The 27,752-nt window shown below is 40.2% G+C and overlaps 1 protein-coding gene across 1 annotated transcript; it reads left to right on the top strand.

Annotated features, from left to right (window-relative positions):
• Positions 1-878: 878 nt before the first annotated feature.
• LOC123509889 lies at positions 879-27,513 on the top strand. Its single transcript, XM_045264486.1, is given in 42 exon segments — positions 879-977; positions 2,272-2,420; positions 2,593-2,679; positions 3,027-3,053; positions 3,056-3,300; positions 3,439-4,120; positions 4,326-4,436; positions 4,910-5,185; positions 6,184-6,249; positions 6,840-6,929; positions 7,500-7,672; positions 8,567-8,807; positions 9,318-9,565; positions 9,687-9,864; positions 10,067-10,309; positions 10,615-10,747; positions 10,838-10,962; positions 11,152-11,214; positions 11,566-11,649; positions 11,984-12,222; positions 12,425-12,614; positions 12,825-13,030; positions 13,294-13,519; positions 13,825-14,012; positions 14,612-14,773; positions 15,098-15,242; positions 15,609-15,701; positions 15,959-16,188; positions 16,329-16,413; positions 20,890-20,982; positions 21,287-21,372; positions 22,136-22,300; positions 22,547-22,694; positions 22,864-22,986; positions 23,190-23,263; positions 23,532-23,612; positions 23,805-24,020; positions 24,723-24,875; positions 25,032-25,136; positions 25,771-25,863; positions 26,041-26,133; positions 26,478-27,513. Coding segments are annotated over 41 exon segments (6,600 nt in total). The 5' UTR covers positions 879-977; positions 2,272-2,329; the 3' UTR covers positions 26,721-27,513.
• Positions 27,514-27,752: the final 239 nt, after the last annotated feature.

The raw sequence follows: 27,752 nt of genomic DNA, 5'->3' as shown, positions 1-27,752 counted from the left end.
CTTCCCTTTTCCGTGTCCCTAATCTCAAAGATGTCCTTAAAGAATTACGGCACTTCCATCCAGATTACATCATCTATTTCTTAAAACAAATTAATCTCCTCCACTCAATATGAACAACCTAACCATACCAACACCCTAGATGACATTACATTTATGGTGCCCACACTCCATCAACCTCCAAAATCTTAATCTCCTTAGCCCATAATACCACATGACTTAAGCTGTCTGGTGTTTATGATTTTTGTTATTTCAATTCTCTCTCTCTCTCTCTCTCTCTCTCTCTCTCTCTCTCTCTCTATATATATATATATATATATATATATATATATATATATATATATATATATATATATATATATATATATATAGACTGTGCCAAAGAGAGTAACTACTACTCCTATTGGTACTTCTGCAACAGGAACAACTACTACTACTAGGTAGGGCCCTTTCATACGGTAGTTTTGGTGGTTTCCAGCATTTTTCATTAATTGTTTTCGTGAGTGGGCTTTCGCATAATTGTTCCACATGTTCGACTGCCAGAGAGTGAGCGCGTCACATTCCCACGAAGCATCGCGGAGACAGCCTTTCATGCAGACGACTTTAGCGCTCGATCGCGCGACCTTTATTTGTATATTTATTTATTTATTTATTATTTCAGTGACAGACCGTTACTTTTTTAGCAGACCCAATATCTTCTGTGGAGGTCATTTGATTAATGGAAAGGTAATTAAAAGTATCATCTGATATCTTGAAAAAGTTTAATAGTTAAAAAAAAAAAGTGCCAACCAAGTGTTACGGAATGCATAATACATAATACGATAATCGTCTCTGAAAACGATGGCGGCAAGGACAGGCTAGATAAGAAAAGTAGAGTAATACTAAGATCAAGATCAAAACATTACCCCCTGCCCCCCTAGGAAGCACACAAGTTTTTGGAAAGGGCAAAAATATATTCTCTTCTTGCCTGCTAGTCCAAAGTAAGTAATATTTTATACTTTTGTTTTGTCTCTTTGCATAATGTGGCGGATAAGCAGTACATTTCTTCCCTGCTTAGAGTGAGGGAGGCTGGGAACACAAAGCGGTATATCGAGGCTGGTATTGGCCATCTCTAAAATGGCCGACGGACGCCAAGAGTATTATTTTTAATCTTGTTCTCCACATGCATGTATACATATTTCCATCTAATGATATTTTCACTTATTCCTCCTTTCCTTTATGTACACCTCTGGGAGTTGTTAATGGCGTATGTTGTTGGCACTGTCATTTTGTGTTAATCCTCCTAGGCAGATGAATGGCCGTCCTATAGTATGGAACGCTTGCCTATTTCCACCTTCAATCCCATCCATTAATGTCTTATCATAACTTTAAAGCCTCAAATGACTTGGCACTGAGTCGTCTATCCATCTACCACTCAATTTGAGAACTAATTTAGCTAGGAATGTGAAGCTTGCCCCAAAACATTGCATTACAGAGAAGTAAGATGTCCAATATTCCATTGCGTAGTGCTACAGAAGATATATAGCTGATGTCAATAATTTCCTAAAAGTTATATCAAAATTGAAATATGAAAATATCTATCATTATGGCTGTTGTAATTAAGGCTGAATTTAAAATCAAGCAGCAGTCCAGTTAGGTTAGAATGTGTTTAGTAATTGATCATTCTTTGGATGGTAGAAATTTGAGTAGTTGAGTTAGGAGTGTAAGATTTATCAAAGGATGCATTCTTACTTGCTAGAAATACAGTGCCCTCAGCTGAGGATAGTATTGCACATACTCCAGCAGGTTACAGCATCAGTCAGAATTCTGTTGTGCCGGCTTATCTGGTCACAGATTAGGAATGGCCAAATGATTGTAGATAATGGTCGTTGTCTGTAATAAAAGCACAACCTGACAACCAGATCAGGTGTTTTACTGCTAAGGGGATCAATCAGATGATGAGAAAATAATGGTTAGTGATTTTTGGACTAAATTTTACTTTACAAAAAATTACATTATGAATAAATTCATTGTGGTTTGATAGGGAATCCTAAATTCCTAGGCTAAGGAGGTATGATCCTATCTGACTCTCCTCCAATCTTAGTGGTGGCTGACTGGGCTAAGAGTGTGAATGATGTGTGTATGAGTGTGTGGTGTTTTTTCTGGACCACAGATAAATAAGTAGATACCTTAAAAAAACTTAAAATCTATGTAGCTAGTTGATGTTATCATTTATGTATCTGATATCACTTCTAAACTTGAAATACACATATACCTACATTCTTTTTACTTCAGCATATCACAACATCAACTGAAAGAGGAGGGACATCTGTACATCACAGCAGAAGTCAAAATGAGTCACAAAAGGAAGCTGAGAGATGACCAAGAACCTTTCATGGTGCAGCATCACCCACTCACATCTGATCAACTTTGTGATCTCCTTGGTTAGTTTATCCTTCCTTCTTCAGCCTCTCATCTTTCCTCATTTTGATACTGTGCATGGATTTAGTTTTTGTTATTATGTGATATTTCTTTGCTGAAATTTGAGTATCATTTCATTTACTGAATAGGACTCTGCAGGATTTTACAACCATGTCGCTGTTACCATTTCTGCAGGTGCTCAAGAGGATGAGGTGATGGAGGCAGTTGTTTCACAAGTGTCTGAACCCAAAGCTGGACAGGTGTTCTTGGTTGATTGTGCAGGTAAGATTGACACAGAGAGAGAGAGAGAGAGAGATTGCACTCAGAAATATGAGCTACATTTAGGTCATGTTACAAGGAAGTTTAAATGGAAATACATATATAAAAGTAGGTAAGATTAAAGAAATCTGGTTTATCTCTTTTTTTACTTGAATTATGTTATTTTACCTTCCGCATCCAACTTGTTCATGGTGTTGAAATTTTTTTTTTTCAGCATTTGCACTGTAGTGCCTTATATGTAAACACTTCATTATGTTTGTATACTACTTGTAATCCTAATTCTATAGTTAATTAATTTATCTACCATCCTTCTTACTATTTTGATGTTTTGAGAATGAGTATTATTCAAGGTGCGCGATTTGCCCGCTATGACTACCACCGTGGACTGCCTACTACCACCACAATGGCCTTGGTCCACTGCTGCCCCCATCCACGCCTGACCCTTTGCAAGACTGGATGGAAATTCGATACAATAAAAAACTTGGCTCTCATGGGCACCTTGGGCTGGGTGCCATTCGCATTGTGTACAAGCTAAAGTCTGAGGAGCGGCATGTGGTGGAGGCGCCGGGCGTGGCTGCAGCACCCTTCCGCATCATCCATTACCTGGAGAAACTGCCAGCACAGGTTTGATTGACTACTTGATTTGCTGCCATACATTACTCTACTTCACAGACAAGTGTGAGTGTACATATTCATGTGATTTATTGAGTAATACAGTAAAAGCCATGGTATAAAAAAAAAAAAAAAAGCCAACATTTTTAGGTGGAGAGTGCCATCACACAACACTTGGAGGAGGAGAATGCCCGGATGCGCCTTCAGGAAGAAAACCAGCGCAAGGAAAGAGAAGCTGAAGAAAAGAGGAAGGAAATAGAAGGAGCACAAAAGGGCGAAAGCAAATTTGGACGACGGAGAAAACCAAATAGCCGGTACTCAGAATTGTACTCGCTGGAGACAATTAAGGGAAAGGTAGCAAGTGGTGAGAGTCAGTCTGATGAAGAACTAGCAGAAGCAGGGCCAAGTAGGGGCATGAGCAGCTTCCTGAAGATGCCAGGGATGAAGGGGAATAGCAAGGGACAGGGAAGGGGTGGCAGGGTAGCAAGGGGTGGGCCTATCAGGGGCTTTAGGGATACCAGTGGCTGCACCTGGTTAGATGCATATGGATTGGAGAGAACTAAACCAAAAAGCTCATCACTATTCAAAATGTGTGATGATGATGATGATGATGACAAAGGTGATGGTGATAGTGATGGTGATGATGATGATGATGGTGATGGTGGTGGCAGTGGTGGTGAAAATGATGGTGAGAAAGGAGCAAGTGATGAAAATGAATTTATTGAAGAAGAGGAAGAGGAGGAGGAGCAAGAGGAGGTAGGAAAAGTGGAAGAAGATGTTGCCATGAAGAATGAAGATGATGCAGATATGGTAGACTTTCCTCAACTTTTAGGTAAGGATATTTTTTGTTTGTTTGTTAGTTTATTTGCTTTGCTTGTTCAAAATATATCCAAAACCTGAAAGCTAAAGAACATCTAACTCATATTCAACACTCTAATGATTGTAAAAGATAGTTATTCCTTTTTGATTTCCAGGACTCTCAGTTTCTCTCCCTGAAGAGCTATAGTTGTGACAAAACATAACTTTCTGCTCTACAGGATATGCAATCGATCTTTCTCCCCGAGCTGGTGACTCTCCCACAACTGATGAGGTTAAGATTACCATCACACATTCTGACCTAAGTAATCCCATCTGCTCCGATGCCTCCAGTAAGAACCTGTCTCTGTTTAACTTCATCTGCCATCTGCTTCTAATACTTCTGTAGCAAAGCTGTAGCTGTAGCAGAGGAGTCTCTCTTCCTGTCTTTGTATTCTCTCCCTGTGTGATCTAACTGTCTCCTCTTACATATTCGAGCACTATATTCTCTTGCATTCTCTCTTTATATGTTCTAATTTGTACTTTGTTTTACATACTCTACATATCTATTCCTGTTCCTACATTACTTTGTTATTTGCTCCAATCATCATCAAATCTTCCTTTCTCTTACACTCTCCAGGACTATTTATTCCTATCATCCTATTCTTCTCTTTTTCTTTCTCTCACAGCACTATATTCCTGTCATCTCATTCTCATCTCACTTATTCTTCTAGCATAATCCAGTACTATTACTGCCCTTTCCATACCTCCTTACATGCTCCAGTCTTCTCATTCTCCTCTCAATCCTCCTTTATACCTTTTGCAGACCCTATATCAGCAAGTCTCCAAAGCAGTGAAATCCTCACAGGTGCTGACAGTGGTGCCATCCATACTTCAAATCCTACAGAGGAGCCTTGCAAGAGTCCTGCAGAAAATATTAAGGCAGAAGGAGTTCCACCTCGAAGAAAGAAGTGTCTTGGCAGGCCAAGGTACAGGGGACTCCAGAATCTGCCATTGAAGAGGAAAAAAGGAGAGAAGGAAGATGAAAAGGAAAAGATAAAGGAAGAAAAAGATGAGGAGATAAAAATGGATTATTCTCCAGGTATCATTTGCATTTTTTAGTTGTTGTTTTTAAGATGGATTTGAATTTAATCTTTGACTATGTTTATGTATATGTGTGTATTTACCTAGTTGTATTTACCTAGTTGTAGTTTTACAGGGCCTGGGCTTTACGCTTGTGTGGCACTGTTTCCATATTTACTTATCCAATTTTTCTTTAAAGCTATGCACACTCATTGCTGACACCACTTCCTCACTCAAACTGTTCCAAGTCTCAACACATCTTTGCGGGAAACTGTATTTTTTAACATCTCTCAGACATCTTCCCTTCCTCAGTTTTTTACTTTGCGATCTTGTGCTTCGAGTGTCATATTCTTCTCTCAGGATTTTTTTTTTTTTTTTTTTTTTTTTTTACTATGTGGGCTTTTCACAGGAATTTATGGGCTAAAGGGGATACTTTTTGGAGTACCTCCTATCTCAAACCCCTCCCGCTAGGAAACCGTTGCCCTGAGTGAGGAAGCCCAACCTACACTCAGACCGTGGACAGGATTTGAACCTGTGCGCTTGGAGACCCCTCAGACCCTAAAGCACGCATGGTTCCACTGTACCATGGCAGTTTCTCATTATCCACTTGATCCATTCCATTAATCAATTTATAAACTTGTATCAGATCCCCTCTCTCCCTTCTCTGTTTCAGGGTTGGTAGATCCATAACCTTTAGTCTCTCCTCATATGTCATCCCTTCAAATTCTGGAACCATGTGTGTGTGTGTGTGTGTGTGTGTGTGTGTGTGTGTGTGTGTGTGTGTGTGTGTGTGTGTGTGTGGATGTCTTCACACCCTTGTACTGTACTGTTAGATAACTGTAACTTTTATTTTCAAGTCCTGTGCAAGTTTACATGTGAAATAACAGGTAGGACTACAGGAGGAAATAATCAAGCCTAAACTAGAGAATAATAAGAATGAAATGAAATTGTTAACATACCATTGACCCTACCATCCTTTCCACCACCACCTCCATCACCACCACCGTCACACACAAGATGAGGCACGGCCCTATAAATTGCATGAGGGACGGCTTTTCCATGCAGATGCCGAAGATATATTTCGTAAGTGTTTGCCTTTGTCAGTTTTATTTACCATTGTTTTGTTGATGTTGCTTACATTTTCATTTTGTTGAGCTTCTATTCATGCTTCTGTACTATAAAAGTTTTGCTCTTTGTGTTTTTTTCCATCAAGAGGAAGGATTGAAGGCACTTATCCTTCATTATCAGATGATCCTTTTGACCTTTCTTTTGGGAGTGGTGTATCAATGGATCCTTTTCTTCATTCTTTTTTTTACCCTTGACTAGTGCCTCTCTTACATAAACAGATAACTTTATTTATACCTTTGATCTTTCATGCATAATACATTTCCTATGTCTTCCCCTTCATTCACAGATTATCCAGTAAAAGCAGACACTGAGCATAAAAAGGCTGAATATTTATATTGTTTCCAAGTTATGCAGGAAATATAGCTTTTTGTTCATTCAGCCATCTTTTATTTTTTATTCCTGCCCTGCACATGCAATAGGCAGCAAAAAAGAGACACTGATTATATAAAGTTGCGTGATTCATATTGTTTCCATAAATTTTATTTTATACAGACGTTATTTTTGCTCATTCTTACATTTTCTATTCCCTTGTTGTCCACACACAGGTCAGGCAGTGAAGGGAGACATTGAAGTGCATCACTTAGGTGTGAAGACTCCCAAAGCTGGAGCCCTGTATGTACTTGATAAGGGTTTTGGTAAGTGTGGGTTCGTCGAATTGTAGTGTGTGAAGCCTCAGATGCACTGGTATTGTCCAAATTATGTATCTGTATCTTGTTTGTATGTTTTCTGTGTCATCGGGTAGCTTGTGTCACTGTACAAACACTCTCTCTCTCTCTCTCTCTCTCTCTCTCTCTCTCTCTCTCTCTCTCTCTCTCTCTCTCTCTCTCTCTCTTTCTTTTATCACTGCTAATATATTCCATCTTATTACCTTGTTCCCATCAGCATGCCACGATTTAATTGCAATATGTATCAGAGTACCATTATTGTTCTGCTACTCAGCTGTTTATCATAGCAGTGGGAAGAACACTGTATTTAAAGGTAACATTGTATTGATAGGCTTAAGGAAAAATATCAGTTTAAGCTGTATTGACAAGTTTATTTATAGTTATGGAGTAATATGATGTTTCAGAGCATTTTTAAGTGAGGCACTGGTTCTCTGAGTACTGGTAAGATATTAGGAATATGACACTGTGTCTGCATCTCTGGGTGTATTACATCGGGTTACCTTCCTTACACTCTCTCCCTTGGTCTTTTCTCCTGAACAGTTCCATTCAGCGACACTCTGCCTTGGTTGAGGGAATACTACTACCGGTCTCATAATGTGCTGATGGAGCGCTTTACTCTCAGAGACACACCACGCCAGCCCCACCCAACTGCCAAGACTCTCTTTACGTACTCCACACAAAGCACTACACTCTGTATTGTCCACTATGAAAAGGTGTATTTTTATGTGTGTTCTAAATTTTTCTTCCATAATTCTATTTTTATAGGATTAGATCAAGCTCATAATGTCCTGCCTTCTTAAGTTAGTTTCTCATAATTGTGTGTGTGTGTGTTTGCGGGTAAGTATATTTACTTATTCAAGTCTGGCTTATTGTCTAATGATCATGTTTTCTATTAATCTATATGCACTTAAATGTTTACTCACACACACACACACACACACACACACACACACACACACACACACACACACACACACACACACACACACACACACACGCCCGGTAGCTCAGTGGTTAGAGCGCTGGCTTCACAAGCCAGAGGACCGGGGTTCGATTCCCCGGCCGGGTGGAGATATTTGGGTGTGTCTCCTTTCACATGTAGCCCCTGTCCACCTAGCAGTGAGTAGGTACGGGATGTAAATCGAGGAGTTGTGACCTTGTTGTCCCGGTGTGTGGTGTGTGCCTGGTCTCAGGCCTATCCGAAGATTGGAAATAATGAGCTCTGAGCTCGTTCCGTAGGGTAACGTCTGGCTGTCTCGTCAGAGACTGCAGCAGATCAAACAGTGAAACACACTGCGTAATGTAGTGGTTAGCACACTCAGCTCACAACCGAGAAGGCCTGGATTCAAATCCTGGATGTGGCAAGCAAAATGGGCAAGCCTGCAAGCCTCTTAATGTGTAGCCCCTGTTCACCTAGCATCAAGTAGGTACAGGATATAATTTGAGGGTTTTTGGCCTCGCTTTCCCAGTGTGTGGAGTGTGTTGTGGTCTCAGTCCCACCTGAAGATTGGTCTATGAACTCTGAGCTTATTCTATAATGGAAAGACTGGCTGGGTGACCAGCAGGCAACTATGAATACACCTCCTCTTCCTCTTCCCATATTACAGCCCGAGAAGAATGACACACAGGCAGAGAAAGGAAAACTAAAATCAAAGAAGGGAAATAAGAAAAAAGACGAGATGAATATAAAACCTGGAATCTACACTGAATCCAACTCAAACCTCAACCTGTCACTGGTGGAGGCCATGCTGACCCGACCTGACATGTCCAGACTTCTATTAGCGCCGGTGCTCAATCCACAGCCCTTCCAAGTGTACCTGCTGAGTGTACCTGCTTACAACACCTCCAGTGAGTGTGTGTATACTTACCTAGTTGTACAATCACTGAAGTTGTCTAGTGTGTTCTGCTATGTCCTCCTTTTAGACCATTCATATCATTCCTTGCAGCCTTTATTCTTTTAAAACATATATTTCCTTATATCACATTCTCCCTTTAAGTAAATGTGGCAGCCTATTATTTTATCCTGTAACATATCCCTCCTCTCTCTCTCTCTCTCTCTCTCTCTCTCTCTCTCTCTCTCTCTCTCTCTCTCTCTCTCTCTCTCTCCCTCTCCCTCTCCCTCTCTCTCTCCAGAAGTGTAGCTTCCCATGCGTCACATTCTCCCTTTAAATAAATCCAAGAACCTCTTACTTTATCTTATAATATACCTATTCATCCTTCATTCTCTCTCTCTTTCTCTCTTTCCTTACAGCAGTGCACTTATCTTTCAGTATATCGCATTCTTTCCTTAAGTAAATGCCAGAATATCTTAACACATCCTCCCTTCAGGTGTCATATCCTCTATGTCTCCCCTGACAGAGGTGCTGGACAACTACTGCTGGACTGACAAAGGCTTCAAGCGGTGGCCAACAGACTCCTCAGGGTCAGCCACACGCCTCCTTTGCTACCACTCCCCCATGAGGATCACCAGGAATGCCATGTGCACAGCCCTGATGAGACACGAGTTCCGCCTGCCCTCCCCCGACACCCAGGATGTGCGAGTGGTTCACTACATGCCCACCCGAGAGTTCAGGGAATATGTGGTGATTGCAAATGCCGCCAAGCAGGTACGTGTGGATGGCTGTGTGAGGATGCCAGTTTGTTAGGAGAAAGACTAAATAGATAGATACACAGATACATATATTGAAATGTGCTTTTCTTTATTATTACACACTTATATACTTTCAGATGCAGAAGGTGACAGAGGCAGTGTGGCATGATCTTCCCCTGCCAGAGGATGTGGCTCCTCTTCAGACTTCCAGCTCCCGCCTACGTCCCTGTGTGGTTTGGGAGTTGTTGACTCAAGGCAATGCCAGCTCTGTTATATTGGTACCCCAGGCTGGTGGTGTCTACCTCACTTCCCATTGTAAGTGTTTGTGTGTTTACTATTCACATCTTCTACAAGATTATGTTAAGTGATAATGAATATTTTCCTTTCCTACAAATTGATATAAAAATTACTAAACAAAAAATGAAAACAAGAAATATGAATATAACCTTTTACTTTCCTTCCATAACAGGTAATATAAAAATTATGAACATAATCCAACATTCTCTTTTCCTGACAGGTGACTCCCCTGATATACTAGAGTGGGAGGACATTGCACAGCTCCAGATCCAGCCACGGGTGTACCAGGTGCTGGAGGTGTGCCAGCGGGTGACAGGGGACAAGCCGCGCCTCATCAGACTCTGCTACACTTCCCGCAAGGTTCCTTACAAAGTTCTGGTGCATTATTTGGGTGATCCAAGACCTTATGTGGATCTGAGTGTCAACGTGCTCACTACTGCTGATGGTGATGATACTCCTGCAGGTATTTTTGTGTTTATTTGTTGTTTATTCCATACAGACCGTTGTAAAGTAAAAGTGAGGTCAGGAGTACTATTTCATCTCTGTCAGGTGGCCAAGGGGCTGAGAGAGAGGTGTGTAAGTGTGTGCATGTGAAGGTACTGTGTCTTGTCTCGCCTACCTTTCGTTCTCAGAAGAAAATAGGCTTTGTGCAAGTATGTATGTATATATTCATTTTGTTTATTGATGGGACTACTTGTTAAATCAAATTATAACACACACACATACATACCAGCATAATTTAATAACTTACCATTTTTACAAACTCAGGTAAAGAAGAGCAAGGAGAACAAAAAACTGAACTGAAAGAAAAGGCAGATGAAGAAGGAGGAAAAGGAAGCAATGAGGAGACAGAAAAAAACAGCATAGCTCAGTCTTACCTAAGAAATGATCAGCTGTACAAGTATGTTCTAATGTAGATATATGAGTGCACATAGTAAGTTTAAGTTGTGATTCTGTGTTCACTAAATTTGCTTGGGTTGCTTACTCATAGAATAAGTCCGCACCATCTTCGGGAGGTCGGCTGTGTGGGACTGAAACCTGAGGATCTTGATGTGGAGGTGGAGGCCACTTTCCAGCACTCCTCAAACCAGTTGGAGGAAATCCTCATTCCACCAGGTAAAGGAAGAAATTGAAGAGAGGAACTGAAATGTATGCAAACTCAGATAGAAAACATTATTAATGTATTGATATGTTTGTTTTATCTTTCATTTATGGAGATCCTCTCAGCATGTGTGAATGTGATGTTTGATATCTCTACATATATGTACTGTATGTGTTTTCATGCACTTGTGTGTCTTCCCACAGACAAGCCTGGGCTGTACCACTATGGACACCGCATGATGAAGAAAAGAATTATCCGCCTCCTAGGTAGGTCTGAATGTTGATGTTTCCTTTAGTAGCCACTGACATAAATTAAGAGACCTGTTCAAAAAAATTTCTAACTCATTTTTTCTTTGTTTCAGTTAATTCTGTATAATTTTATTTTGCACTCTTCACTCCTCTGCTGTATCCCTGCTTGAAAAAAAAAAAAAAAAGAAATGTTATTCCAAAAGCTCATTAGGATGATCCAGTTTAATGACTCTTTTAGGTATCAACCAAAAGAAAACGCTGAGTCTAGATAATTCTTCCAATTCTTTAATCTTTTCAAAGGTTGTCACATTGAATAATGTTAAAGGTGATTATATTATCTAGTAGTGGTTCTCACAATTATTTCTACAGAAAACTTAAACCGCAGTCGCAAAACCGTATTACCAATTAAAAACCCTGAGGCTGGAGAGGCTTATCTGGTCACCAAACCCACAAGTGAGTATGTTACCAACAAGTTTGGAAAGTTGTTTATATAATAATATCTTAAGCTTCTAAGATGTGGCTGTATTTTTTTCATTTTGTTATTTTTATTGATAATGATAATACTGTTTATCTATTTATTTTGCTGATCAATTTTATTTATTCATTTGTTTACTTGCTTTATTATATTTATTTATATTGTTGATGCATACTTCCTTCCTTTATCACCTCCTTTATTTCTGTGGTGTAGTGGCTAACAAACTCATTCCGCTTGATTTCAACATCATACTAAGTAATTCAGTGTCATATTCCATTTGATCTCAATTCCTTCTACTAAATCCCACTTCAGACAAGACAGTGATGGATCCTTACAAATGGACACAGAAGGGGTGGACACCAATACCACGCAAGGATCCAGTGGTTCTGTGGCGCTGGGGTCTGCTCCGCCACAAGAAGCATGCCTGGGCTCCTCCACTCATCCGCATTGACTATGTCCACCTCCACGTCAACACTGACTTGATGCTCCTCCACTATGTGCCAACCAAGGACAATGAGAACATGCTGGAAATAAGGAGCTCAATGGTACCAGTGAGTGTTTACCTGCTTGTGTCGTAGTATGTACAGTGTTGTGCTGAGCTGGTAATGTCCTGTCTTTTAGCACTCACTACTTATGCTGATGCTATCCTTTGTACTCTAGTATGAATATCTATTTATGTAATATTTTTCTTCATATGTATGTATCTCTAAGTATGAATGTGTAACACCTTCTCGTTATTAATCCACCCATTAGCTGAGAACTGAGACCCACACCTTGCTCTCAATGGGTGACGTCAACTTTGGGCAACACTCACAGCTCCTCACCAACAGTCCTCTGCCACCCAGCCACATCTGGGAGCTACTGAGTGCTGGGGGCGGCCTCACTCAGCCCATCACTGAGCCCCAGCCTGGTGGTGTGTACGTCACCAACATGGACTCTAATGGTGAGCCACTGACACTGTTGCTCTAAGAATTTGAGAACTTGAGGATCTAAGGGAAGATGCAGGTAGCCAGTAAATCTATGAAAATTAACATAACAAATTTGTGGCATGTAAAGGTGAAAGAGTGATTAATATATGAGATGCCAACTTATCATCTTTGTTAATAAACTTGCCTAATCTTCTAAAGTTCCCCATTTCTCTTGCCCACCACAGACAAACTTGACCTGTACTCTTGGAAGGTTTTGGGAGACATCCGCCTCTCCTGTAACGACTATGGGTTGCTGGAGACATCAGCCTTGGTGGAGTGGGGAAGCGGAGAGGTCAGACTGGGGCGCCTCACCTACCACACTCCACTTATCAGGGCCAGAACTGTGATACACTACATGGGTGATTGCAGACCCTACCTGGACAGAGCTAAGGTAATGTAATGCTGATGTTGTGATACAGCAAAGAGAATTTATGAAGGTGCTGCATACTTTAATCCTTAGGCAAGTAAATGATGGAACCACTGCTTCATTCATTTTCTTTTGGTTTTGCCTCCTCTTTTTTATATTTATGCGTTTAATTTTCTGTACAATATTTTTTATTATTTTGAAAAGAAGCTATACTAGTCAGAGATAATATTATCTCCTCCTCCTTCTCTTCCTCTTTTTTCTTCCAACAATACTAATATCAACTCAAGAGTGAGGAGCAGGAGCGCCTCAAAAGACTGGAGGTCATTGCAAAGGTCACCAATTCAGCTGCCACAATTGACCTCACTCACTTGGATGTCAGCACTAGCCTTGGGTCAGCCAGAGGGGATGGAGTGGGACGTGACCCGGCCACAGAGGCAGTTGGGTCAATTCTGGCTGGCTTGGGAAGTAACATTATGGATTCTGACACTCTCAATCAAACCTTTGCTGAGTTAGGTAAGTGGGAAACCTGTAGTGGTAGTGGTAACAGTAGTTGTAGTAGTAATAGAAGTAGGGCTAGTAGTAATAGTAATAAGAGTTAGAATAATAGTATTTACTTATAGCAGTAGTAATAGTAATAACAACAATAACAGCAGTAATAACAGTAGAAGGTAGTAGTTGTAATCATAGTAATAAAAGTAGTAGTGGTATTGTTTATTTTATTAACATTGTATCTTTATTTTAGTTCATACAGTAAGACAATGTGACATTTTGCTTTTATTTATTGATAATGATGATAATAACAACAACAACAACAACAGGAGGAGAAGTGGAGGGGCTGTGTGACGGCTCACCCTCCACCACCTCTCCTACCATCACCCGCCTGGAGGACCAACACCTGCAGGACTCCACCCTTCCAGCCATACAAGTGGCTTATGGCTCTATCTCCACCACTGCACTTGTCAATCAGCTGTTTCCAGAAGGGCTGCCCAAGATTACAGTTCAGAAGGTGACAGGAAGCAGCAGTAGTAGTAGTAGTAGTAGTAGTAGTAATAGTAGTAGTATAGTTTGTTTGCTCTAAACTGGCCGCTGGGTTTTGGTTTAAGGAAGTTGACAATTGGATTACTGTTCAAAATATATGAGAGATTACTGATGATATAGTTAATTTTATGTGTATAATACTTGTTTTCTGTTGTTCAGCACAATTATCACAAGGATAGACTACGGTTTTCTGCAGGATATGACAACATGGATTTTGCTCCCAGACCAAGACCTAGCAGCCACTTTAGGGTAGACAGACTATAGTAATTGTTATTGTTTTCTTTTCTCTTACAATCTCAGATATACATATTGTTTTATTTTTCTCATCAATATGTTCGTCAATTTTCATTCAAACCAACATTCTTTGATAACATTCTCTTTTTCTTTTCTTTTTAATGTTCAAATACAAATTCCTTCTTCGATGATGTTTTCTCTTCTCTTTCAATCTAAAATTTACATGTCATTCTATTTGGTTCAGCAGGACAAACAAGTATTCTTTGGCAGTTGTATCTTCCCCCTATACTGTTTTAGTTCTAAGTCCCTATCATCCCTACTGTTCCTCATCAGATACTGGAAGTGGAGGAAGGAGAGGTCGGCCCACTCAGAAAGCGTCGTGCAGAGCAGCACCTTCTGGAGTTACCTGAGATGAAGAACGAACTAAAGGATGAAGAGCGACGGATGCTGCGAGGGCCATACAGAGCCATCCCACGCACCCTGCAGGACTGGAATGTGGGTGTGGCCAAAGTGTGCATGGGAGAAGATGTACTGTTATGTATGCATGAATGTTGATCTAGAGATGGGCATGTTGGAACGAAAGAAAGGGAGTGAGAGAGAGAGAGAGAGAGAGAGAGAGAGAGAGAGAGAGAGAGAGAGAGAGAAAAGCTGAGGTAAGTAAATGATTAACTAATACCAATTAATTATTAGATAGGAAGAGAAACGTATAAAATTATACAGATTGATACACACAGAAAGACATTTACTGAGGCAGCTATCTATCTATCCATCTCAAAGAACATAGTTGAAAGATATACCCAGCATCTCGTCACTACGCAGGAGGAGGAGGAGTGTGATGATGGTGATGGCGGCTGTGATGGGCAACGTAAGACTCGCCTTGAGATCACCACTACTGAGTCGCGCACCATTGTTTACATCCGCCAGCAGCATACACTGACAGAGAAACAACTAGACCACTTCCTTTGTGAGTATTAGTATTTCTGGAGTACGATGAAATAAGATGAAATTGATTTTAAGAGGCAGTAAAGGAAGAGAAGGAAGAAGAAGAAAGGTTATCATCTCTTCTCTTTAGATTAGGTTAGGTTAGATCAAGGATAAGCTGATTAGAGAAAGAACAAGGATGAAAAGAGACAATATTATGTAGGAAGAAGAGGAGGAGAAAGAAAGATTAAGAAGAGAGAGAGATGAAAGGAAGATATGAGAAAGAATAAGAAGGAAGAAGAAAAATTATTTATAGATAAAAGAAAAGAAAGTAGATTTAGTTACAAGGTTGTTAGTGCATAGCCTGTAAGGAGCTTTAAGATATTAATATTGTCACCTTTCTTTCCAGGCAATCCAGATGTCAGCAGGGTATCATTTCTTCCACTCATTGACCCACAGCCTGGTGATGTGTATGTGGTGGCTATACCTTACAGGAAAGGAGGTGTGTTTCAGTGTGTCTGTGTCTGTGTTTTATGCAGGTTCAGATTATTATTCCATGTACTGCAATCGTTTTTACTTTTTTTTTTTGAGGGTAGAATATGACATTATTTCCCATTTTTTCCCTTCTCCAAGCACCTTTCTAGTAGAGAAAACTATTTTTGACATTTTCCCTCCTATTATTCTATTTTTTCTACATTCTCCTTACTCAATCTCAAGAACCGTATGATCTTATGCTCCTGATCTGTCATTGGATCACAGAGGTGCGGCGTCTGGACTGCCATGACTGGTACGTCACTGGACACAAGAAGGGCAAGTTCCGGCGCACCTACAGCTACATCAAGGACCAGGAGGGGAATACCAGCCATCGTCTCCTGCGCTACACTTACGACTATGCTTGGGAGGACAGTCCAGGCCTCCGAGTGGTGCATTACATCCCTGGAGACCCACGGCATCAGGTGTTGTGCTGTGGGAAGAAGCCAAACTATGAGGTGTGTGTGTTTGCTAAGTTGTAGTTTGGAGGATCTGAGATAATTCATGTGATCTCACCTCCATATCACAGAATTATAGTACATGCCTCTGAGGTGTAGTAACCTTAAAGCAAACCTGAGAAAAGCTCTGCATATTCCAGGAGGAGCCTGAAGGCAAAGGATCGGGCCCCCTTTACCGTGCCTACACAGCATCCATGACTTATCGAGATGTACTGCTTATCATGAGTAAGCTGTGAGCTGGTTTTGTTATGATAATGGGGATGGTGTGTTGTACTAGACCATTATTATTATCATTACTGTTATTTCATTATTATTATTATTAGGAGTACTAGTAGTAGCAGCAGCAGCAATAGTAGTAAAGTTATGGATTAATAGCAGTAGTAGTAGTTGTAATAATCTTATCAGCAGCAGCAACAGTAATAGTTGCAAACACACACACACACACACACACACACACACACTCATTAATGTGGTGCAGGAGGAGGGAAAAGACCTAGTACAAGAAATAGAGGACTTCCATAGAATTGGAAAGTTCACAGGAGAAGGTATGAGGCCAATAAGAATCAAACTTAAGTCACAAAAGGATGTAGATGAATTGGTGGAGAAGTCATGGAGGCTAGCCCAGCAGGAAACAACAAGGAAGATTTGGTTGAGAAGAGATCTCGGTGAAAAGGAAAGAGAAATGTTAAATGAGTTGAGAAAGGAGGCTTTGAAAAAAATGAAGAGAGGACAGAAGAGGAGAAGAAAGAGTTTTTCTGGAGAATCTTGGATATGAGACTGAGGAAGTGGTTCATAACCCAGAAAAGTACAGCAAGAAAGGACTAAAGAAACTTACGTATGAGCGGAATGTAATGTATTCCAACATAAATGGAGTGATATCGGGATTTTAGAACTCAACGATTACTTGAGGGACAAGAACCCAGATATTGTGGGTCTTACTGAAACAAAACTGAGAGAGGGAGAAGACCTGATGATGGTTGGAGAAGGAAATATAATGTTTGGAAAAGAAATAGAGTAGGTAAGATGGGAGGAGGAGTGATGTTGCTGGTTAAAAAGATATAAAGGTGGATCAAGTGAAAGAAGGTATGGGAAAGGCAGAAGTGCTAAAGATCAGAGCAGAAACTAATGAAGGAAAAAGAGGCACTACATAGTGGTGTACGTACCACCTAAGACAAATGCATGGTCAGTACAGGAATATGAAGAAATGATAAGTGATACAGGAACATGTCTGGAAGAAATGTTGGGTGGCTGTGAACGAACTATAATGATGGGAGATTTTAATTGTAAAGAGGTGTGTTGGGAGGACTGGTCAATGGAAGGATCAGAGACAACATGGGGAAATACACTATTGACACTGGCAATGGAAAATGTGTTAACTCAGTGGGTCAAAGAAGATACTAGGTTTGGAGGAGAGGGAGCATCGTCAAGACTGGACTTGGTCTTTAGTACAGAGCCAATGGTCATTGAGGAGATGAGGGTGGAGTGCCCTTTAGCAAAGAGTGATCATGCAGTTTTGGAGTTCAAGGTGATAGATGAAGAGAAATCTAGAAGAAATGAAGAATATAAAGTGGGAAGATGGAATTATGCCAAGACAGATTTTGGAAACCTAAAGAAATTCTTTCAAGAGACAAATTGGATGAAATTCAAGAGTGCTAAGGAGCAAATGAAAAGTGGAAGGAATTTATAAAAATATACAAAGAAGGTGAGAAAAATTTGTACCAATAAGACAACATAGAGAAGTTGGAAAGCAGGACTGGTTTAACGATAGATGTGAAAAGGCTAGAACAAGAAAAGAGGATGCATGGAAGAGGTGGAGAAGGAAAAGACGGATTAAGCAGTGGGAAAGTTACAAAAGAGCAAGAAATGAATATGTGTTGATTAGAAGAGAAGAAAGAAAGAAACAAGAAAAGGATATAATTGATAAATGTAAAGACCAACCAAGGCTTTTTACAGACATGTGAACAACAACATCAAAAATAGAGAAAGTATTGAAAGTTTAGAAGTAAATGGAGTATGCAGTGAAGATCCCAGGAAATGGCAGAGGCTATGAATGGATGCTTTCGGAAGGTATTCACAAAGGAGACTGCTTTTGACAAACCACTGGTAATGGAACAGAAAGGGATTATGAAGGAGTTTCAAGTAACTGTGGAGGAGATCAAGAATATGATGGGGAGTTTAGAAGTGAGAAAAGCTGTGGGACCTGATGGGGTATCAGGATGGATTTTAAGAGAATGCAGGGAGCAACTGGCAGAAAAAGTTTGTGAAGTAATTGATGCCTCATTAAGGGAAGGTGTAGTGCCCCAAGACTGGAAAAGAGCTAACATTGTCCCAATCTATAAATCAGGTAACAAGAGAGACCCATTGAACTATAGACCAGTGTCACTTACAAGTGTGGTAGCTAAGATGTGTGAGAGGGTGGTGAAGAATAGATGGACAGACTTCTTGGAGAAAAATGACATACTTTGTGAGTGTCAATTTGGTTTTAGAAAAGGGCGTTCATGCACGACAAACCTGATATGTTACTATTCGAGGGTGATAGATGTAATACAGGAAAGAGATGGTTGGGCTGATGGAATATATCTGGATTTAAAAAAGGCCTTTGATAAGGTACCACACCGGAGACTGATCTGGAAACTTGAAATGGTAGGAGGAGTGCATGGCAGTTTACTAAAATGGATGGAAGACTTTTGGTAGGAAGAGAAATGAGAACAATAATTAAGGACAGACCATCAGAATGGGGCTTGGTGGAGAGTGGAGTTCCACAGGGATCAGTGTTGGCACCAGTAATGTTCGGTCTACATAAATGACATGGTGGATGGGGTGTCCAGTTATGTGAGCCTATTTGCAGACGATGCAAAATTGTTAAGAAAAGTGAGATGTGACAAAGATTGCGAACTACTCCAGGAAGACTTGGACAGAATATGGAAATGGAGCTGTACATGGCAAATGGAGTTCAACACGACAAAATGCAAGAAAATAGAGTTTGGCAAGAGTGAAAGAAGAATCAGGAGTATGTACAAGATAGGAAATGAAGACATAAAACCAGTCATGAAGAAAAAGACCTTGGGGTGACAATTACCAATGACCTATCGCCAGAGAGACATATAAACAAAATAATTGGAGAAGTATTGAACTTATTGAGGAACATAAGAGTGGCGTTCGTATATTTAGATGAAGAAATGATGAAGAAAATAATTACTGCAATGATAAGACCGAGGCTTGAATATGCAACAATACAGTGGGCTCGAACTTAAAGAAACACATAAGGAAACTAGAGAAAGTACAGAGGGCTGCAACAAAATGGTGCCTGACTTAAGAGATTTGACTTATGAAGACAGACTGAAAAGAATGCAACTTCCGACCCTGGAAAACAGAGAGAAAGGGGAGACCTGATAGCAATATACAGAGTGATGATTGGCATGGAAAAATGGATAGGGAAGATCTGTGTATGTGGAATGAAAGAATGTCGAGAGGGCATGGGAAAAAACTAAAATGGCCACTTATAGGAGAGATGTGAAAAATATAGCTTCCCTCATAGAAGGGTGGAAGCATGGAATAGTTTAGACGTGGAAGTGGTCAACGCAAGGAATATTCATGATTTTAAGAAAAAGCTGGACATTAATAGATATGGAGACGGGACAGTACGAGCATAGCTCTTTTCCCGTATGTTACAATTAGGTAAATACAATTAGGTAAATACACACACACACACACACACACACACACCGCGTAGTGTAGTGGTTAGCACTCGACTCACAATCGAGAGGCCGGGTTCGAGTGGCGGCAAGGCATATGGGCAAGCCTCTTAATGTGTAGCCCCTGTTCACCTAGCAGTAAATAGGTATGGAATGTAACTCGAGGGGTTGTGGCCTCGCTTTCCCGGTGTGTGAAGTGTGTTGGTGTCTCAGTCCTACCCGAAGATCGGTCTATGAGCTCTGAGCTCGCTCCGTAATGGGAAGACTGGCTGGGTGACCAGCAGGCGACCGAGGTGAATTACACACACACACACACACACACACACACACACACACACAATGACCTATCGCCAGAGAGACATATAAACAAAATAATTGGAGAAGTATTGAACTTATTGAGGAACATAAGAGTGGCGTCAGATATTTAGATGAAGAAATGATGAAGAAAATAATTACTGCAATGATAAGACCGAGGCTTGAATATGCAACAATACAGTGGGCTCGAACTTAAAGAAACACATAAGGAAACTAGAGAAAGTACAGAGGGCTGCAACAAAATGGTGCCTGACTTAAGAGATTTGACTTATGAAGACAGACTGAAAAGAATGCAACTTCCGACCCTGGAAAACAGAAGAGAAAGGGGAGACCTGATAGCAATATACAGAGTGATGATTGGCATGGAAAAAATGGATAGGGAAGATCTGTGTATGTGGAATGAAAGAATGTCGAGAGGGCATGGGAAAAACTAAAATGGCCACTTATAGGAGAGATGTGAAAAATATAGCTTCCTCATAGAAGGGTGGAAGCATGGAATAGTTTAGACGTGGAAGTGGTCAACGCAAGGAATATTCATGATTTTAAGAAAAAGCTGGACATTAATAGATATGGAGACGGGACAACACGAGCATAGCTCTTTTCCCGTATGTTACAATTAGGTAAATACAATTAGGTAAATACACACACACACACACACACACACACACACTGATTGCCCTTTCACCCACAGATGACCCACCCTTGTACCATGTGTGTGAGCTGCCCATTTGTGGCCCCAAGGCAGGGGATGTGTACATCATCAAGGCTCCATCCCTGGCTCTTGGTGAGTCTTGTATTCTGACCTACTGCAACCTTTTGTTTTTCCTATTTTTTAACTCAGGAAGGTGCTAGTAAGGCATAACAAAAAAAATGAGGGAAAAAAACAACAGTGAATAAAAGTATAGTGAAATAAAAAAAAAGCTTGCTATCTCTCACTGTTACCTTTTGTAGACCTAATAACCTTCTTTGAGATTAACAGACCTTTTCATCTTGTTATATATGTAAGTTGAAGATTCTTTATATTTTGTAAAGAAGAAAATGATAGAGTTTGAAAGGGAGACAGGAATTGATAGATAAGTAATTTTCAGCACAACGAGAAAGCATGTATGACGACCTGATCTGGACTGAGGGTCAGGTAAAAAACGTGGGAGGCAAGCGGCCAGCACTGCGCAAGGTGAGTCCTGGGTCAAGGAGGTTTGTTTCAGAATAGGCTGAAGATTACGTTTTCTCCTTCTCTTGCTATTTTTCTTTCTCCTTTAGTGAAATGTTGATTATCTCTCCTCATCTTTCTGTTTTTTTTCTCTTCCATTTTCTTATAGTACAGGTAAATCTCGATTTACATGATAGATGCGTTCCAAGAGGCATCGCGTATTTCAAAATTCACGTAAAACAAACTTGTGATTCTCATAAGAAACAATAGATAATAGGGGGGATGTGGGATGTGGTCTAAATCGTGTATAAGCAAACTGATCGTGCAAATTTAATTGATTATAATATTTTTTCAGTCATGTATTTTTTTTTTTTTTTTTTTTTTTTTTTTCTTTTTTATACCATGTGGGCTTTTCACGGGAATTTATGGACTAAAGGAGATACTATTAACAAAAACGCGTAAATCAAGAGTTACCTGTATTTCTTCTTCCCACTCCTTTTCTTTTTTTTTTATTTTTTCACTTCTCTCTTTTTCATTTGCCTTTTCTCTTTCCTCTTCTTCATCATCCTTCTCTCCTTTCATACCAGCAGTTTACTTTATCATCCCACTATATCTCATTATTTCTTTCCTCTTTTGATACAAATATTGATCCAGTCAGTGAAAACACCACATACGTATCTGTTTTCATACCAAATGAGAATATAAGATCTGCCTATATCATCATCATCACCATCATCATCATCTTCATCATCATGCTCTAATCCAATCAGTAATCTTCCTTCCATAGACCAAGTACCTCTCCTTTGACCCCACGGATGGAACAAGGTCAGATGCCTTTGTGCGGGTGACCTGGGAGAGACTGCTTGACCCATCTGAAGTCACGGCACAGTTAGGGGGAGGTCACAGACGACAGCCACTAGTCATCATTCACTATTTGGGTGATGAAACAATGGTGTGTGCTGTGTTAACTTTTTTGTGCTTTTACAGAACCAAATAAAGTTCGCAAATTTCTTAGTGGTTGAATCAAAGGAAGAGAAGATTGAGAACCAAGTAATGAACTATTGGTAGGATTAATTGCCATGCTAATGATTTATGTACCTTGAATTGTATAAATTTAGTTCAAGAAATGTTGATCCATCCATGAGAATAGCTATAATTTTGTGAATCTTTAGAGTGGTGTGTGTCATCATCTTGGCAGGCTGGTGAAATGATGCGGAGAGGCAAGGAAGGCACTCTTCACCTGCGACAGATTCGGCACTTCATGGAGACTGGCTCTTACCTGCCCTCAGTGCACATCACAGAGAAGAACAGCATCAGGAAGTCAGCTAAAAAATTTATCATTGAAAGTGAGTGAATGAGTGAGAGATTTATAATGAAGAACAAAGACCAATATAGAGACCAAAAAAAATGTAACATTAACATAATCCTAATAGTTGTTTTTCCTGTCTCCCTTTTAAATATAACCACAGGAGTAATCTTATTGTGTTTGGTTGTAATGGTCTCCTTGGTTGGCAGATAGCACCCTGTATTACATCAGCAAGAACCAGAGTGAGATGAGACGAGTGCTGTACACCAATGAGGAGAAGAACAAGGCGTTTGAGGAGTGTCACATTATACCCAAGACTGGAGAACATTGTGGTAGATGTCCCTACAGTGATAGATACTTCCTACTTTGTATTTCTGCCATTCATTCATCACCCTATGTATATTTCAGTGAAGTCTTCATTCTTTGTTTTTCCTTTGAGTGTTGTTAATTTATATACAGTAACCTGGGGCCCTAAAATTTACAAATAGATGGCATGAGGGAACAGCAGTGACTGAATGTTTTTCTTCCTGCACAGGTCGCACTAAGACACTGAAGAGGCTCTCAGAGAAGTATTACTGGACTAACATGATGGAAGATTTAGTGGCCATGGTGAGTTGTGTTAGGCTCATCTCACCTCTTTACAGGATTTCTTCTTTCTACTTTTCTCTTTTTTTTTCATATGTGGTCCCCACATCTTCTCCATTCACCTCTCTCTTCTTCTCTTTCTATGATATTTTACCATATTCATTAATTTTCAAATCTTCAGGTTTTCACAGCAGCCTATACTAATTTCTACATTTAATTTCTCCATTGCAAGTTATTGCCTCATGATTGCTATTCATTCAGATCATTCATTTAATCACTCTTCTCTTTCTAGATTGTGAGATGCAAAGCGTGTGAGTTCAATAAGATGAATCGACCCAATCAGAGATTTGTGCGAGTGACAGAGCCCTGGGAGGTGAGTGCTCCACATCTAGTCTCGTTATCTTGTTTCTAGTTGTTCTCTTGATAAATGGATACAACACTTAGAGAATCTTGGAAAATTATCATTCACTTCAAAACATGTTATTACTCATTTGAACTAATGGAAGACAGGAAAGGTAATGAAGTAAGGTTGTTCCCTCTCTTGCAGTCCTCTTTTCCTTTTCAGGTGGTCAGCATTGACATCATAGGTCAGTTTGTAGCATCAGGTTGTGGCAATGCTTTTGTAGCCGTCATCATTGACATGTTTACAAAGTACACAGTGGTGGTGCCACTGCATGACACCACTGTATCAGATGTGACCTCTGCCCTAGAGACAGCTGTGTTCCTGCAGGGCCCTCCCAGGAAGTTTATTTCAGATCAATGTGAGGAGTTTGTACAGGAGGTAAGGAAGAGCAGGACAAGGAGGAGATGTGTTACCTTCATATTACTTCACACTAGTTTAGCCTAGGTGCTATTTGCTCCAGATAGATACACACACACACACACACACACACACACACACACACACACACACACACACACACACACACACACACACACACACACACACACACACACACACACACACACACACACACACGCCGGGTAGCTCAGTGGTTAGAGCGCTGGCTTACAAGCCAGAGGACCGGGGTTCGATTCCCCGGCCAGGTGGAGATATTTGGGTGTGTCTCCTTTCATGTGTAGCCCCTGTTCACCTAGCAGTGAGTAGGTATGGGATGTAAATCGAGGAGTTGTGACCTTGTTGTCTCGGTGTGTGGTGTGCCTGGTCTCAGGCCTATCCTAAGATCGGAAATAATGAGCTCTGAGCTCGTTCCGTAGGGTAACGTTTGGCTGTCTCGTCAGAGACTGCAGCAGATCAAACAGTGAAACACACACACACACAGTAAGACATCATGTTGAGAAATGTATATAGCTACATATAAAAAACCTTGTTGATATGAGGTAATATCTTGCAAATAAAAACATCATAAGCAGAATAATCTTATGGAAGTTGTTTTAAAAGGTCTACCAATCATGATGTAGAAGACACACACACCCTCACATTCACACCAGGGGATCTGTTTACTGTGGAATGTCCTCACAGCTGAGCTTGGAGCTGGACATGCGGCTTGGGGTGAACGTAGTGGCTGTCAGCAAGACACAGATGAACAGACCAGATGAAGCCAACATCAAGACCTCCATCCTCCACCACTGCCTTGAGGCTGATGGTGACTGGAAGGACCAGTTACAGAAGAAGGTGACCTGTTATGCTTTTTATCATGCAGTATTTCATTCTTTTCTTTCATTATTTGGATAGGGTCACTAATATTCACTAATCTTCTTTAGTTTGTTTTCTGTTTTTTTCTCAGCCTATGATGGATGTGTGCAGTGTCTCAAGTGTATTCCTTTGCAGGTGTATGAAATCAACACAGAGTATATGACAGCAAGTGGCTTCACTCCCTTCTATCTCATGTTCCATAGAGAACCACGGCCCATTGATGGGAGCCTGAATCTGAGGGTAAGGATTTATACACATCTAAGGGTTGATTTAAAAAAGATTTCAGGCATCACTTAAAGCATTCAATTTCAACACATTACACAAACTATGGTATTAGGAAAAAGCATACTTCTGTAAAAGGAAAAGCTGAAATTTTTTGTAGTTTGTAGGGAAGGACAGATGCTGTTGATATATCAGTGTGCTGTGCAGGTGGAGATGAAAGTTCATATTCTTAAAGTTACAGAAAAGACTTTTGAGTTTTCATTGGTGTTTCCCCTCTCTGACAATGCAGTACATTTTGTAAACATGTAAATTGGAGTCACAATAATTCTATTGTTTAAAGTTGTCAGGATAAGAGATCAAAACATTTGAGAACAGGAACTGTTATGTGGAGGCTTAGGAATGATGCAGCAGTCTGTCCTAGCCCTTGAACCCTTCTCCTGCTGTGGGTATCCTTTGTTGACCTACACAGCACTGTAAAAATTGTTTGTGTGGTGATCCACAGAAAAACTTGTGATGCAGTTTTGGATGCTAACCCATACTGTGAAGAACCTTGGTATAATGTAATGGGATGTTCAGTATAAGATCCAAATCAGTGTATATTGTGATGCCAGAGAATGCTGTAGCTTAGTTGTTATTCTGTGTTGGGTTTCAGGTGAACAGCAGTAGTAAGCCAACTTTCTTAGTGCGGGATATTGAGCCATACATGGAGGAAAGGGACCAGCGTGCCTCAGAGATAATTAATCAGGTAACTGTGTAGTATTCCCCCCCTCTCACATTCAATACAGAAGCATAAATTGAGAAAGGAAACTAATGGAGGCATTTTCATTGACATATAACTAAAGAAGATATAGACATGAGCCTTAAGATTCATTATTAGTATAGGACAAGAATTAACAAGTCCAATATCTTTCTTTTCACTCAGGTGTTGTCAGGCCAGCCAGCAACCGAGAGGACTAAGGTGTATCTGGAGGAGGCTGGGACAGGTGCAAGAGAGGCTGGGGATCTCCTTAATGGGGTAAGGTTGTGAGAGGAAGATGTCATAAATAACTGTATGATATAACATTACTGAAAAATTCCTTAGTTGAAAAAATAAGTTATGAAGTAGAAAGTTAACAAGCAGAAAAGAATGACTTAGTAAGGAAGGATAAGGAAACACTTTGGTTAATGGAATCCACAAATCACCAACAAATATAAATTTTTACAATCGATGCATTTTCTACTTATACATTCAGATTCATCATTCTTCTGTCAATTCAATCTTTTGATATCTCTGTTTCAAACAGTTCTCTTGTACCTCTCATCCTTATAATTTGCTCCTTTCTTTACACAACACATCTAATGAGAATATTTCCTCAACAGGTGCTGGAAGAAGGTGGTGGGTCAGTGTATGAAATGGGAGATGGAGAGGGACACGTGGTGGTGGTGGCAGGAGGTGTGGCAGGGCTGGAAGGAGGTGGGGAAGGAGTAGAGGAGGAGGAGGGGCAGCACATGGTAGTGGTGCAGCCAGGAGTTGGAGATCAAGGGGTCATCATGCTGGCTGAGAACCAGGTCATCATGGAAGCAGTGGCAGGGCAGCAGTTTGCTTACTTACCTTCCTCATGATCCAAAGTGTTGTGAAATTGGTGTATGTGATTCAGTTTCTATTATTTATCATTCCTCTTTGTGTTTTTGTTCTATTACTCTCAGATTGTATTACTTTTCCTCTGCCTTTTACCTTTATTTATTTATTTATTAGTTTTTTTTTTATGTCTCATTTCATTGTCCATCTATCTTTTCATCTTTTTTTCATCTGAATTGTCTACTTTTATTTATCATTCACTGTCTTCTTTGTATGTTTCCCATTTTGATCCCTCTCATCCTCCTCTGCCCTCATATTATTCAGGTTTTCTCCTTCATATCATCCAATCACCCATCTTGTCATGTCATGTGCCCATTTCAGATGTGAACTTTGATTCTTTGAGATTGCTTATTCATTCATTACATACATATATTACTGGACAAAAGACTGACAACACATCACATACTGATCAAGGATGCATCTGAGGAAGTCAACAATTTCACCTCACTACCTTCAGTCAGAGAAGTGACAGTTTTCCAAAAATAGTAGTCATATTAGGAATGACAGCTAATGTTCATTCCTGTTATGGGGTATGTTATATATGAAATGACAACTGAAGTGACAATGACCAGGCTTGCAATGTCGAAAATGAGCTATGCCTTTAGGAGAAGTGAGAGATTGAAATTAAGGTGTTGCAGATAGTTTTAATACACCATGCTGGTAACAGACCATAATACACCAAAGTGATGGTATTTTTTTTTACTCAAATGCCGACATACCGTATTCACGATTTTAGAGATTGGCAGAGCTGAACTTTTCAATAAATGGTAAAAGAAACCCATTCATTTTTTTCCTAGCTATTCTTCAATATATTGAAAAAGAGGGATCAAGATCAAGAAAGTCTTTATTTGAGTAATTTTGCCGATCCAAGAGAGTCTGCCAGCCACCTGTTAGCATCAAGATCGCATTCACGCTGCTGTGCCTTCATTTGTCTGCGCCATGCCTGCGCATTGAGTGAGTATATATTGATTGATTGACTGATACATTTATTGTTGAATTAATAAATAATTACAACA

This window comes from Portunus trituberculatus, chromosome 27, assembly GCF_017591435.1.
Source record: "Portunus trituberculatus isolate SZX2019 chromosome 27, ASM1759143v1, whole genome shotgun sequence".
Classification (NCBI taxonomy): Eukaryota; Metazoa; Arthropoda; class Malacostraca; order Decapoda; family Portunidae; genus Portunus; species Portunus trituberculatus.
Note: the sequence above shows the minus strand (reverse complement) of the source record. Positions and strands in the feature narration are given on the sequence as shown.